We start from the raw sequence: 15,794 nt of genomic DNA, 5'->3' as shown, positions 1-15,794 counted from the left end.
TAAAACTTAAGTAAATATCAAAATAATAATTACTTGAATTTTAAATATAAATAATACGTAAACAATTACTAGTAATTTTTTTTAAAAAAATTATTGCTTTGTTAAAATCAATCAATATACTCTCACATTAAATTTTAATTTCTTAATTTTCATACTTTAATATATGATAGTAGAGGTAAGACATTATTATTTCTATTCTCACTCGATTAGATTTCGATTAAAAATTATTATTTTTATAGGCCCATGGGCCTTTCCCATGCAAAACGAGACGGTAAGTTCATTTTTTAAAAAATATATATATTATTTTTATTTGAGGCGATAGTCGTTGGTTATCAGAAAGCAAGGCTGCGAGTAATCTGATGACAGACTTTGAGGATCCTCTTTGAATAATTGTTTGAGAAAAGAGATATGTTTATATAACGAGTCAACTATGAATCAATCATAATCAACTTTGACTTGATTTAAAGTTTTGAAGAACACAGTGAGTCGTAATAATCATGCACTACAAGTAATCCTTCTTCTCAAATAAAAAAAAATTGACTTTAAAAAAAATATATCCACCGCTTCAACGGCTCTCAGAATTATTCCCACGGATATATAAAAAAAAAAAGATAAATTTAAATACACAGATAAATAAAAAACGTACTATGGGAGGAATGATAAGTAATTCATGCGAGCATAAGGAATATCATTTTTTTTATGATCGTGATACCCAAACAAATGAGGGATTTGTTTGGGATTTTTTGTTTATGATTGTGATACCCATGCAAGAAAAATTAACAGGGTATTTTTTATTGGAATAATAAAAGGAATATTTTTTATTTTTTATTAAAAAAATACTCTACTCCACTTTTACAGTGTTTTATTTTTAGGAATTATCTTTACAATTGCAGTGATTATAAAATTATAGCTGTTATAATTATGTAACTATTACAATCATATAATTATAATAATTTTGATTTTATAACTACTATAATATAATATTAATTAGTATTAATTAAAAATAAATTATTTATATTGTAGAAAGTATGATTTTTAACTACTATAATATGATGACAATATGTGTTGATTAATGTTAACCAATATTAAATAAAAATAAAATATATATAGCATAAGAGTTTAGAGACATAGCAAAGGGGGGCATCCCACCCATAGGTTTTTTAATACAAAAGGTATAAAAGTATAAAAATAAGAGACGAATAAAAGGATAAATGAGGAGCAACAATACGACTGTCCTCTATCAACTTAAATACATATTTTTCACTACTCTGAAATTTTTGACAATATCTTTATAAAAAAAATAGATCTATTATCTCAACGGCTCCCTAGAGTTGGTCCCATAGATATGGAGAGAGGTTCATTCAGGTATACAAACATTAGACACATGGCGAAATTGATCACAGGTCATCACCTCCTGGAATCGACTCTTGATCATTACGCCAGCAATATCATACGTCCACCGTCTATATATATACTCGGGGGCTATAAGAATTATGAATTATAATTATTATAATAAAGTATTATTAGTATTAATGATGTTGAAGTGTTTATATAATATAATATTGATTCATATTAATTAAATAAAATATTTATATAATAATAATTAATATTATAATTATATAATTTATTAATATATTGAAGCGGTCATATTATAATTTATAGCAGTTACATGAATAGCTTAATTAAAAATAGTAAGAGCTCTCCCCTTCCACGATTTCAATAAAAACAACAACTATCAATTTTTTTAAAATATGTTGAAAAATATTCTATAAAATGAAAGGCACGTCAAGTTTTCTTCAAGATAGAAACATAACGAGCTGGAAAAAGACTGACACGGACGGAACTATAGAAGAGTCCAAAATCACTAGGCAAAACTTGCAGGCCAGGCAGCGCCTAACTGAAGAAAAAGTGTCGAATTGAAATGGATGGATATGTGGAATGAAAAAGGATTCATGCAGATATGGACTCAGCAATTCAAATGCTACACGTTTACAAACTCTACCACATTGATATTTCAGTGCAGTGCAAAGAACTTTTTGAAAACCTACTTTGACAAAAAAAGACAAAAAAATCTGCCAAACCACTATAAAATATTGGCATTGTTATATTCATAGCCAATAACATAACGACCATTTCCCATTAAGTATCGGTGAAACTGATAAATGAACAAACATTTTGTTGTCTGAAAGAAAAGACAGCTCTGAATGAGCAGAGCAAATGGTGATTGGTTTACATTGACCTTTTTACTGACAGTAACTGAGCAGAAATGGCATTGCATTTCGTCCAGAATCAGATAGGAATCATTTGTGAGGCCATTAATGGTGGAATTGCATATCAATGAATTCACTTACAAGAAACATTTAATTGGAGAATCCAGAAACAGAGCAATTCCTTCGTCTTCCTCCAACTCCAGAAGAATTGGCCCTTTACATGGCTGCATCTCCGGAAAAAAAGAACGAGAACAGCTATTTTCTTCTATGAAAAAAAAAATTGAATTTTTTGCACCACCAAATGCCTGGCAGAAGGGAACGTACGCGCAGGAGAACATGCTCCCACTACGGCGTATCCTTATCCCTCCATCTAGGGCTCCGACTTGGAAAGAAACCTGAGGGCGACTGGGGGAAGAAGAGCCCGGGAGAGGGCGGTTCCTGAAGGCCACGCCATGTTCCAGCTCCCAACGTTTCCGGATGCGGCAACGGAGAGAAGAGCAGCGGCGGAGGGTACTGGAACCCCGGAGAAATTAGGGGATACGGCGACTGCGGAGATAAGAGGTTCAGGTATACACTCGGAGAGAGAAGAGGCGAGGTCGGTGGAGGGGGAAGGAACGCGTTGGGACTCATCATCCCTCTCGGCGATGGCAGCGCGAGGGATCGTGGGGAGGGAAAGGGCGGTGGGGGATCCTGGCGAGAGGAGGAGGCGGGGCCAAGGAAAGAGCTCTCAAGGTAGCGCATGTAGGCGGAGACGGGGGAGCCGGTCCACGCCGGCGGACGGGGGTTAGAGTTAGGAGGAGGAGGTGGTGGGGCGATGGGGGAGAGCGGAGGCGGGCGGATTTTGAGGAGGCGGGAGCTGGGAGGGCGCGGCCGGGGCGGTGGCTGGGGGCGGAGGTAGTCGCGGGAGGGCGAGCCGGTGAGCTGCTGGACGACTGCCCGGAAGTCGTTCTTACAGATGTTGTAGATCTGAGCAGGCGGCGGGCGAGGCGGCGGAGGAGGAGGCTGCGGCGGCGACGGCTTGCGGATTTGCTTGCTGTGCTTGTTAATTCCCAGCAGTTGGTTGCGCGATGAATCCATGGATTGTTGGAGAAATTGAAGGGGCGGGGGCGGCGGCGGCGGGGGCGGCGGCGGCGGCGGTGCAATTGGAGCAGGGCCGTTTTCAGCTTCTCTTTATAATGAAAATGCGGAGGAGATGCGGTCGCACAAGCAAGGCGACCGGTGCTTGTGTTGACGGCTCTGTTTGCGGCAAGTGGGCACTGTGCGGCGGCCGAAGAATTATTTGGACGGCCGCCGAAGCTTCTTATTATTTTATAGTTAGTTTGCCATTATTGAACAAAAAAATATATAGAAATGATAACGAGCAAAACTTATAATATTTTGATATTTTTGAGTTCATATAATTCAGTTCACTTTTATATCGATAATTTGATAACGATATATATATATATAGTATTACACATACGATATAACTCAATTAACGCGATAATTATTTTACATTATTTATACGTTGCTTATTAATTTGGCGAATTTTTCTTCGTCAAGCAATTCAAGGGGTGTAGCCGCCACCGTAGCCGTTTACGGCACCCGAACCAACGCCGGCACCGCCCCCGTAATCACCGGTTCGGCCGTATCCTCCGACTCCCGAGCCGCCGCCTGCGCCGCCTTCATAACCAACCGCACCACCATAGGCGCCTCCTACTCCCGAGCCGCCACCATTACCGCTTCTATAAGTTGCTCCTCCTCCGTAACCACTCACGCCACTGTATCCAGCGCAGCCACCACCTCCGTGCTCTCCCCCGGTACCGTATCCGCTGCCAGCTGCGCCACTCCCGGGGCCGCTGCGCCGTGCTCTCCGCCTTCACCGATTGCACTCCGGGGGCCACCACCACTGCCGGCGCCGCCTCCACCTGCCGCACCTCCGTGCGCTCCCCCGGCCGGCACCGTATCGGCAACCTCTACCTGCGCCTGCACCGTGCTCTCCGCCTTCTCCGATTCCACTCCCGCTGCCACCGCCATGGCCGCCTCCTCCTCCACCACCCGCTCCTCCGTTTCCGTATCCGCCGCCCGCCAGCCCCACTCCCGGCGCCGCTACCGTATCCTGCACCGTGCCCTCCGCCTTCTCCGGTTGCACTCCCACCACCACTGCCATGGCCGCCGCCGCCGCCGCCGCCGCCTCCACCCGCTCCACTTCCTTGCCCTCCTGCAGCACCGTATCCATCACCAGTCCCACTCCCAGCGCCACTTCCATATCCTGCACCGTGTTCTCCACCTTCTCCAATTGCACTGCCGACACCCCCGCCCGAGCCACTACCAGTTCCCCCACCATAACCACTGGCACCGTAACCAGAGCCGCCGCCGCTCCGCCTCCACCACCGTCCACCACCAGCCCCATGCTCACCCCCGGCTCCATAGCCTACGCCACCGCCGCTCCCTCCTCCAGTAACCCACCTCCATGGACTCCCAAATCACCATACTCTCCCCAGGTGGCTCCTCCATACCCAGCTCCAAATCCGCCTCCGCCTCCGCCTCCACCACCAAAACCGCCTCCATGCTCACCGCCTGGTCCATAACCAGCACCGCCGCGGCTTCCGATGCCAGCGCCTTTCCCCCTGCGGCGCCGGAGCCATAACCAGCACCGGAACCGCAGCCGCCTCCACCGCCATAGCCAACGCGGTGGTCAGTGCCATATGGAACCGGAAATGTAGAGGCAGAAATGAAGCGATGCTGAGTAAAAGCAAGAAGATGCTGAATTACACGCAGCTGCGTGGTGTACACAGAGCGAATTATTCTTTCGCAAATTACAAATCTAGAAGTGGTGGCCATTTGCGATGCGAAGACGGAAGGAAGCTGGGAAATTTGGTCGGAATTTATAGAGATATATCGACGGAGAGTGTAGTTGGCAGACCATGCGCGTTGCTGCTGTTGCTCTATGTTCTTCCCACTCTCAATCTTCAAAGTTTCTGCGTTCCCGCTGTAATGCAATCCCTTTCTTCAGATTGCACTTCCAGACTCTTGATGATGAACCAGCTCAACCTTCCAATAAAAATGGTCCTTAATCCTCAACAACTGCAACCTTAATGACAGAGCCACTGTTGGAGAGCAGTTCGAGAAGACAACCCACTAAGGAGCAGAGGTTTTGCGTCCTTGATAAGAAGCCTCAATATAATCCTGCTTTGTCAACAAAAGGAATATTGAATTCACATTAACAAGTGCCCAGAACCATGCAGAGGCTTATAGAACAGAGTTGCTATATGAAATTCTGATTAAAATACTTCAGCATCGAATAAACAGTTGCTCTGTGTTCTTCACCAATTTGTTTGAAATGTTAATGTTCTTCAGAACCCTATATGAACCTTCGATAATTGCCCGTGCATCATCTCTAATCCTTCACAAGTTCGTCACCCATCTTTAACAAGTGTTTATATGATTTTGTTCGCACCCAAATGGTGTTATAAGAAAATTTAAACCTAATTGGATATTCTCAATAGAGATTATTATGCTAATTTGACTCTTTTTCAAAATTAGCTAGAGTCATGGTTACGCACTAGCTACGTTGATAATTTTTTTTAATGCTCTAAATTAATTTTAAAGGTTAAATTGTTTATCATATTGGTCTTTTTTTCCCCGGTCCAATTCTCTCATAAATGTACATCATCAAAAATTCATTTTATTAAATTTTACCAAAAAATCCATGTACTCGGTGATTAGCATTCATAAGCAATAAAATTATTTTTTTTATTATCAGATAATAGAGAAACAGTACCCAAAAAGGCATTTATAAAATGTAAAACGAACAAAATAAATAAAATTTAAATTAAATTAAATAGAACAATAAAAGGAGAGACATGCAAGAAGGTCGTTGGAGAAGAAAATTATAGTCCACTTTTTGTTCTAAAGCGGTGAAGACACTAGAGACTGCGCGTCCATTATGGTCGACATTTGCAAAAAGGATAAGATCGATCGTTCAGACTGGTCAATAAATATTTTCACTTTTAATTATTATGAATGGTATAAGAGGTTTCCCATCCGAGTTGACCACCTCCTATAGTCCAACGTCTTGAAATTGAAAGCTCTTCAGTCCGTTTGACCTAACTTATTTGATCTAATGACTCCCATCCATAGGAATCCCTCAGAACTAATCTTCTTTGACTCGATATTTCTATCAGATTTTATTCGACTTGTTTTTCAGTCTAATTGGGAAGAGGAGCATATGATGATGTTCGAGATGACTCCCGAGCACTCGGCTTAATTTCCCAACCAACTAGTTCCTTTTCCAAGCACTCAATCTCACTTTCTTACTGACTAACACCTTTTTATGATAACTCGCCCTTCGTCCAAAGATGTTCCATTCAGACTCGGTGAAGGCTAGCTTGTCTCCTTGCCTAAGCACTCATCCTTCCTCCAACAACGTCCCACTTGAACTCGAAAAGGGCACTCAGGATCTACACCCCAAACACTCGACGTTCATCCAATAATCTCCCACGCGGACTCGGGAAGGTCAATCGGGATATGTGTTGTCGAGTACTTGACGTTCATCCAACGATGTCAGACTCGGGGGACACATCCCAAAACTCAATACTTAGTCAATCCAACACTCGACTTCGACTTCTGACAATCTGCTAATAAATTGACTAATGTATAAGGCAACACCGAGGGTAACGACCCAATCTTGTTGGGTGTGCGATTCAACAACTGTCGACCTACGGTTCAATGATTGTTGCCTTCAGTGTTTGACCGCCTCTCATGTAGATAATTGTTGAGCATATAACATCTTACGTAGAGATTTTGCACCATGTCAGTATACGGTTCAACAGTTGTCGCATTTGGTGCCCTAACCACCTCTTCAGTGGATAACTAGTGGATACATAAGTTGAAATCCCTTTTCGTCAGTTAATTATATATGGTTAATGAAGAATGAAGATAATCATATCTTAGCTCAATATTGATTTGATCATCGGAAAGGTAACACCTACAATATCGATAATATATATATATATATATATATATATATATATATATATATATATATATATATATTTTTCTCTGCTGCGCGCTGCTTCGTGCGCTCCATTTCCGCTCCTGCTGACGTGGACGAGAAAAATCGAGTTGTCCGCTTCCTCCGTGGCGACGAGCGCAAATTTTTCTCGCGGCGCCCAAATTCCAGAATCCCGTTCCCAAATTTCCCTTCCCCCGCCCGATTCCCAGATCTGCGCCCGAGAACACCGAGGCCGAAGACGCCGCCGTTCGCGCCCGCCTCTGCGATCCTTCGGCCGAGAACACCGAGAGCCGAGGACGCCGCCACCTCCTTTTGGTCGTCGCCGCGAGAAGACCTGCCGCCGCCCGATCTGCGCCATAAGACGCCGGCCTCCTTCGCCTTCGTCCGCCGCGAGAAGACCCAGAAGACGCCGCCGCCTCCTTCGCCTTCGTCCGCCGCCCGATCTGCGCCTTCGTCCGCCTCCCGATCTGCGTCTTCGTCCGCCGCCGCCGCCGATCTGTGCCATCCGTCGCCCTGGAAGACTCCGGCACCTACCGCCGCCAATCTGCCGCTGCCGATCTCACAGCTCTGCGAGGAGCTCATCGCCTTCATCTGGGTTTTAGGTATTGCTAACCCTAAACCCCCAAAATCGCTGCCTCTTTCCCTCGTCGCATGGGTTTCAAAAACCAAGTCCTAATGTGCTTGCTTTCACCGGGGTCAAGGTCAATCCAAACCTCCTCTCTGTGTGCTACGATTCACTCTCTCCTATAGCAAGAAGAATTTTTCAACGATTGGAATGATTCCTTCGTAGGGAGTCCTTTTTGTGATTTTCTTGCCTGTTAGTTTTGCGTATCAGTTCCTTCCCCTGCTTGAAGGAAAGAGCCAACATGACCATGCACCTGACAAAAGGAAGATCCAGTGTTCATGGGTGTTACTAGTTAATAGTACCAATTTCATTCATAGTTCTACTAAAATTTTGAGTGTTATATTTTTCTAATTTCTATCTGGGTGATCCAATGTTGAATCCTCTTACACCTTGCAAAAGGCCACCATTAAAGAGCATATTCTGTATATATGGTACTAATTCGAAGACTGAGGTATGTGTTATTTACATTTCTTCAATTCCTCGTATGCAAACTCTATTGAGCTTCTGCAATATCTGTATCTCTTCATTATCAATTATTTCTTGTGGCTGTCATACAACATTTTCATTAAGTCCATACCTTTGATGTTGTTATGAAGCTAACCAAGATGAAGTTCATGAATTTTAATTATTTTCTTATGTTGTGTTAGAAACTAGAGTTGGCCGCCTGTATCCTATATAGTCCTTTGATGGTTAACTTTGTTGGCCACCTTCATACTTTCTCCATTTCAGGACTTTGATCTTGGTAAGACATATTTCTGCTGGTTTATGACTCACTCTGTCACAAAACTGATAGCTTTTGAGCATGCTATGTGATTAACTTTGTTGAGAGTATGGTCTAAGGAAGATTATGGTTAACCAGTTCTTCATTAAGGCAGGGTTTAAGGATCTTGTTTTCCTTGCTGTAGGCAGAACATTTTTTTTATCTTTTTGTGGTTAGTTCTTATAAATAAATTTCACTCTTAGCTACCTTTAGTGTGGCATAACTTGTATGTTTGTGGTTTTGCTTAGATGTATTTAAGATGCATGCATTTGCTTTAATTTGAAGTATTAATATATGAACTTAAAATGAAGAAGAAAGATTAATTGTATTAGGTGTTGGTTAAATTCATTACTTTAGTGCAACTCTGAAGTCATTTAGCAGTGAGCATTACCCTTGAGTGTATGAGTTTGTAAAGTTTTTGCTTATCTGCAGAAAAGCTACGTGAGTTATCTTGGAGTGGTGTACCACCATATATGCGACCTAATATATGGAGACTTCTTCTGGTAACCTTTCAACTTTTTTAAGTTTTATTGTAACTTTGCTTATTGATTTTCAATATAATCCTAAAATAGAATCCTGATTTTGTCAAGGGAATACATATTTTTTAGTTTCTATTTCAACACAATAGACAAGTTAACTTTTTTGAGCATTTAAAAAGATTATTCTAATCCCTCTGCTATGTATCATGACTCCTTCCTGTTATTTGAATGTTTTTCTTGTGATAGAAAGTGACTAAACTCTGTTGTTAAATCAGCATTCCTTATGGTGCACTTCTTGTTAATCCTTGATTATTTATATACAATATATTGTTACTAGCCATCTTCTGGCTATTTATCTACTACTCACATGGTCAAGTTAGAGCATTTGATCGCCACTGCAACATGGTCCTCGAAAATGTTAGGGAGATGTGGACCGAGGTATTGCAACTTTACAAATGCATATAATTCATCATCTCTTTTCATGCATGGCTCCTTATGGTTTTTACCCTGATCACAGATACCCAAGACAGGCAAGGGGAAGAAGAAAGCTCTTCCAGTCAACAAGGATAGATTCATCAGGATGTTCCTTCGCGGAGACTCTGTCATCATCGTGCTACGTAACCCCAAATGAAGATTCAAATTCGAAGTGTTGATCGCACGGAGGATTTTGATATGTGCCTATGGTTGGAGTACCTTTTTTGCTTCAAATGCAAATGAGACTATTACTTGTTACCTTGTTTCATGGCTAGCTTGATGTTATAGTTGTGATGTCATGTGCTGAACATTGTTGTTATGTAAAAAACATGGGCAGAAAGTTATGTGTTGTTTAAGTGTGACCTTAAACTTTGTTAGATCCATTATCTACTTTGTTCTCTTTCTTGTTCTATCCATTGGAACTCCTTCAGCTGTGTCAATAATAACAATCAATAAAATTAAATATTTTCCTTAAAGAACTCAGACTATTGCTTAGTGTAAAAGGGGATCGATCAAAGGGGTTCATCTAAACATGTTTATCCTATTTAGCATGTTTCATTCATCAAACTTGTTCAGATGATGGTGAATTATATATATATATATAACTGCCTCTGACATCATGATTACGTTACTTTTTGATTTATTTTTTATTTTAATAAATAAATTTGAAAACGTAATTTTTTTTCTCTACCACGTGATAACAAACTCCCTTTGTACAACCTACTCTCAAGAATTAAGGCATCACTTCACGTTCCGCCACGTGCACAAAATCATTTTTAAGGATAATTAATCAAATCTTAAACGATGAGTTGGCATCAACATTTTGCTACGTTTTCATTGAACTTGTCGATAGCTCATCTATCTACGTCTTTGAGAGTTTCAGCCGGTCCACAGCTTGCGGCAGTTCTTTCCGAATCGGATTGCCACCTGTATTTTTGGATCCCAAAATTCAACGGAGCATCGCAATCGACCGGGTTCGGCCGTGGAATTTTTTGGTCCAGCGTTTTTTCAAGGCTGTGAACCGGTTGGTTGCACGTCAATTCCGGTTGAAATAATGCCCACGATTCCACTTTCCGCAAACAAATGAGATCTAACTAATGGAACAGAGAGAGAGAGAGACAGCCAGAGGGGTAGAAATATCGGTTATCGTTTGTTATATTAAAAATATTATAATGATGTCTTATAATATTTTTCATCATAGCATTATTTTAAATCATCAAAATTATTTCAACTATATATTAGAGTATTTCTTTAACCAACTTAGATTATAAATGCATTTATAATAATTTTAATCAAGACTATCTCAAATATAATATAATATAATTTTTTTTATCAATATTGTCGCATAAGTTTAATATATTATTATAATACTTTCGATCAAAATTGAATATTTTTATATGAAAATAAAATAAGATATTATTTTAATATTTATGATAACTTTGTGACTTAAATAAAACAACGTCCTTAATAAGGGGATTAAAAAAAACTTATAATAAACAAAAAGTAGCATGCGAGCGGAGCACACAATGACAATAATGACATGAGCACGTGCAAAGCATGACGCCACTCCACGCGTTGTCGCGTTTCGCGTGTGTTTCTGTTCTTGGTTTTCCTCCGCCATAAAAATCGAAAATAAGTTTAGAATAATTAATTATAATTTAGTAACCAACAATATGCACAGAGTTGGGGAGACATGAGCCGAGAAACTAAGATTGAGGAAGCTAGTCGAACTAATTTCTTTTACATTACAAGCAAAATTAATAGTATACTCGTAATAATTGTATAAACTAATCGGAGATGAAAACGGTAGCGATTCAGAAATTAGTACTTCACCCGCCTCACATCGGCGAGCGTTCGTGCGCCGCCGTCTTCGCCGCCTGCTTCCGCTGCCGGAACACCTTCATCGGGCTGGGAAAGTGCCACCTCCTCCCCGATTTTATCTTCACTTCCTCTTCCCGTACTCCCCCTCCGCGCATCGTCGAACGGCCCGCCGCCACCGTCCTGGATCGGAACAGCCCTAGCGGCGGAGTATCCTTCTTGCCCTCCGCCGCCGACCTCGAGAATGGCCAGAAGAAGGCCCAGCCCCTTCTCCTGCCCCTTTCCACCGAGGAAGGAGACGGATCGTCGCACGCGGCCGGGGCGGCGGCCACCGATCGCGATCGAACGAGAGGGATCCCGACCGAACGCGACCGCCGGAAGGCCGGCTCGCTGGCGATGAGCCGGGAGACGGTCTCTACCGGTCCTAAACCGGCTTCATCGCCGGAAATCCATCGGCATGATCTGGAGGAGCCGGAGGAGGAGGAGCGGGAGGAGGAAGGTGAGGCGAAGCAACGGCAGGGGCGGAGGCCCGCACAGTTGGGACAGAGGCGGAGAAGGCGATCGCGGAGGCAGGCAGCGCAGACTCCTCCGGGAGACTGCATGGGGTGTTTCCAGCACCTCCACCCCGTCTCCTCCTCCTCCTCCACCACCACCGCCTTCTCCTTCTCAGCCGATGCGATCTTTATCGCCTCCATCTCAGCATCCTCATCTTCCCTCCACCATGGAAACGCCACCGACGGAACAGATCCCCCATCGCCTCTCATCCTTCCTCCGATCCGCTGCCAGATCCACTTCCTCACTCGACGGCTATGTTTCTGGTAAGCAGTTGGACCAGTATTCATAAACAAGACGACGCAGTGGACCATGTACATAAACACCCTTTTCATTACTACTATTCACCGCTATGCCACCGTCTTCATCCGCCGTCCATCAACTGGAGCAGGTGGCTGCGTCGTGTCGCACTCCGTCACTCCGCGTTCTGAGGACGCAGCGGGAGGGCCCGATCCAGCAATGGCCCACCAAATGGACGGTATAGATTCGATGAATGACGACGGAGACGAATCGACGAGTACGGGAGCGCATGAGCTAGACGCGGTGGTTGTTGGCGTAGCTGTCCACGTACGCATAAAAAGGTACGTTATGTGATCTACGTAGTTGAGTTCACTGCTTTATACATTCTATCGTATCGTATTTTTCTCACAATTATCGTTTCCTTTTATTTACCCTCAGAACATTTCTCAGAATAGGTCAAAACCGGCGGAGTTAATCGTGGAATTTTCTTCTTGACTGTGCCGTGGGGACGCTGCTTGCTTACTCTTGTCAACGCGTTGAATCGCTCGCGAACCGAATCTGCAGTTGTTGGAAAATATTATGCCGGCCGCAATTATAAAGTGCACTAAAATTTCCAAATTCAACAAACCCTTTTAAGGTCAACGTAATTAGATATGAATTAATTGCAACGTGTTATAGTCCAAGAGGTACAGCTTGAACCAGTAAAAAAAATTAAAAGGCACCAACCGTGTTTCTTAATTAATTAACCCCATTTATAAAATATAATTACCTTTTCACCAGTAATAAAAAGTCGTTTTAGCTGTCCCACTTCCACGCGAATATGAACTTTAAACAAAAAACAATCATTTAGATGAAGTGTAATCAATTTGTAGAACCTCCTTTGACTAGCTAGCTACATTAATTTGTCTAATCCATTTTAAACAATTGTATAACTAAATTGACGATATTATTATTTATTGAACGAATTAATTATGTCGTTAGTTGGTGGTCAAGTTTTTGCATCGTGTTCTCTTTTTACCTGTCTTGAGCATTATTTAACTACTTTTTGTTAAAAAAATGACACCATATGTCTCAATAACACGCTTTAATAGAACTGGTTTAACTAATTAATCTCCAGGGTATCAAATGTGTTGGCGCACGTGGATGTCATGTGACGCGATTGGGAATTGGGAGCAGTGAACGGCAACATAATTGCCGTCGATTCAGAATGCCTTAAAAACATATTTAATTAATTATTTATTTTTAACACAAGATAGTACAAGGAAAAATGATGTAAGTGGAAACTGCTTTTCAGTAATATCGAAAAGTTTCTTTATGTAAATGTCTGTTCATAACAATTTATATTTAATAAAATCTTATTGCCTTTATTTCAGTGCATAAAACGACAAGACGATGTCCTTTTTTACCACGATCCAAAGTAAATACGAAATCTTCAAAGATGACTGGATATGACATGAAGTTGACGTAAAGCTCGTCTCAATAATATTGCTTGAATAAATATTTAGAAAAATATATATGGGGGCAAAAACAAAAAAAAGCCGCTTCCTTTTTATTAAAATCATAAAGCTGCGCAATTTTATTTATTATAAAAAAGATGTCCTATCAGCTTCTATATATTTTACTTTTTTAGATATTATTATGATAATTATCGGAACATAATTATCATACAATTATAACTATTAATTGTTATACAATTATATTAAAAAATAATTATTATTTTATAATTATTATAATATAAGACAGTTGAAATAATTATAATTTCATATTTATTATAATATAATATTGATTAAAAATAAATTATATATATTATATTAATTATGATTCATAAATACTATAATATGATTTTGATATGTGTTGATTAATGTTGAAATTGTAAGAGTTTGTAGTTACTATAATTCATCGTTATTAGTATAAATCAGAATGAAAGTGCTACTTATAACATAATGTTGATTATTGTTGATCATAAATGAAGTATTGATTACTGGATATAAACTATAATTGCTATATATATACAGTTTATTAGTGTTGATTAAAATTAAAGTATTTTTGTTGTTAGCTATTAACTATAGCTGTTATTGTTATACATAATACATTTTATGTATATTGATTAGAATTGAAGATATAAACTATAATTGCCATATACAGTTTATTAGTGTTGATTAAAATTAAAGTATTTATGTTATTAGCTATTAACTATAGTTGTTATAATTCATTTTATGTATATTGATTAGAATTGAAGTATCAATATTTGATGCAGAACGATAGCTTATCCTCACTATTGGCTTGGCCGCATCACTTCCTTCTGGTTCAAATTTGATAGAGCCCTAACCCACTCCGACAATCTGCACTAAAACATGTAAGTCAACAGTTATGATCCTCTTGTACCTGAGCGGGTGCCTCACATGAACAGGTTGGGTACCAAAAGTGATGATGTTAGTCGTTGCTCTCCCAATTGGTTGCACGACCGATCAACTCTTTCTTCGAGTTTGAATTCGACAAAGCTTTTGATCTCACACACCCTGAGCAGGTTTCCTACCTGCAAGTCAACATCGATCAATGGGGATCGACATCATCAACGTGATCCTTATGATGGTTAAGTTAGTACAGAGTCAACAGAAAATATCAATACGGAGCTAAAAGAGAAATTGTTGTCTCTTCAAAGGGAGAGGATTTGAAAGAAGAAGAGTCTAAGGAAAACTTAGTAAAAAAAGGAAGGATATCTTCTTCAAGAGAAGACCACCTCTGGCAAGCGCAAAAGAGTTGTCTTGACCCAGAATTACTCACAGCGAGTGGAGTGGCCATTCCCCTCTCCAGCCGCACACATCTCCCCTTGTGTAGTGCGAGTCAAACTCTTATGTAAGCTAATTAAGACATGGACAGCCAAAGGAATGAGGATGTGATTGGCCCTGTCCAAAGGGCATGCACAAGTATGAACATAACATTGACTTCCCCTCACACAACAGTACTTGTCTTTTCTATCGGCCCCAAGTATGACTACTTCTCATCACCATACAATACATGAGACACCGCTGGGCATTCCTGACGTCAATCCACTCCTTATATAACTCTTATCAAACTCATGCTCACGACGCTACCCCTCTATCAGACTAAGGTTAGAAAACTATTAGTAAGAATGATTAAATTAAATAAGTAGAGGGGTCAAATTTGGGAGATATATTCCCGAGCGAGAATGCTCCTGTATAGTCAACCAATGGAAAGATAGGCTCGATTAGTTTATCCTATAAGATATCTGAGCGAGTGTTTACTTGAGCGAGAAGATATCCGAGCAGGTCGACCGCAATTCTTTACTTTAGCAGGTTAGTAACCATGTCCTTTTGGGAGGTTCCTGAGCGAAATGTTTCCAAGCTACAATATTTTTTTGAGATATTCTCAAGCCACAACACTTGATTCTATCATGAAATTTTTCTAAAGATGTTATCAAGTGGGGTTATTTCGAGAGGAGATATTCTCAAACTGCAATACTCGACTCTGAACTATCCTCTGCCTGTCTAGTCATGTCTTTGACCATCAAAGTAGATCCGTCAAAATCTATATATGCTTGAGCAGGAATTGCTTAGATACACATCAATATCAATATTAAATTTATAATGATCATACCATTACTAAAAATAAGAGTAGT

The 15,794-nt window shown here is 40.8% G+C and overlaps 2 protein-coding genes and 1 long non-coding RNA gene across 5 annotated transcripts; 1 reads left to right on the top strand and 2 right to left on the bottom strand.

The window, feature by feature from the left end:
- Positions 1-2,478: 2,478 nt before the first annotated feature.
- Positions 2,479-3,287, bottom strand: LOC141836888 (protein HAIKU1-like). The gene has a single exon (XM_074724355.1). It carries the CDS (start codon positions 3,285-3,287, stop codon positions 2,556-2,558), a length of 732 nt encoding a protein of 243 aa, XP_074580456.1. The 3' UTR covers positions 2,479-2,555.
- Positions 3,288-7,725: 4,438 nt separating this feature from the next.
- On the top strand, positions 7,726-9,894 carry LOC141841538 (uncharacterized). 3 transcript variants are annotated; one of them, XR_012602809.1, is made up of 5 exons: positions 7,726-7,808; positions 8,479-8,573; positions 9,024-9,094; positions 9,408-9,508; positions 9,588-9,894. It is a non-coding gene; the product is annotated as an uncharacterized LOC141841538 (long non-coding RNA). The 3 variants fall into 3 exon arrangements; XR_012602810.1 differs by lacking the exon at positions 7,726-7,808 and having other exon boundaries at positions 8,391-8,573; positions 9,447-9,508; XR_012602808.1 differs by lacking the exon at positions 7,726-7,808 and having other exon boundaries at positions 8,391-8,573.
- A 1,284-nt stretch (positions 9,895-11,178) lies between these two features.
- LOC141840098 (uncharacterized) lies at positions 11,179-12,204 on the bottom strand. The gene has a single exon (XM_074727991.1). It carries the CDS (start codon positions 12,202-12,204, stop codon positions 11,383-11,385), a length of 822 nt encoding a protein of 273 aa, XP_074584092.1. The 3' UTR covers positions 11,179-11,382.
- Between the last annotated feature and the right edge of the window lie 3,590 nt (positions 12,205-15,794).

The sequence above is a fragment of the Curcuma longa genome, chromosome 11 (assembly GCF_044706935.1).
Source record: "Curcuma longa cultivar G26 ecotype Majalengka, Jawa Barat chromosome 11, ITB_CL_G26_1.1, whole genome shotgun sequence".
Classification (NCBI taxonomy): Eukaryota; Viridiplantae; Streptophyta; class Magnoliopsida; order Zingiberales; family Zingiberaceae; genus Curcuma; species Curcuma longa.
This window is presented reverse-complemented; position numbering and strand designations above follow the sequence as displayed.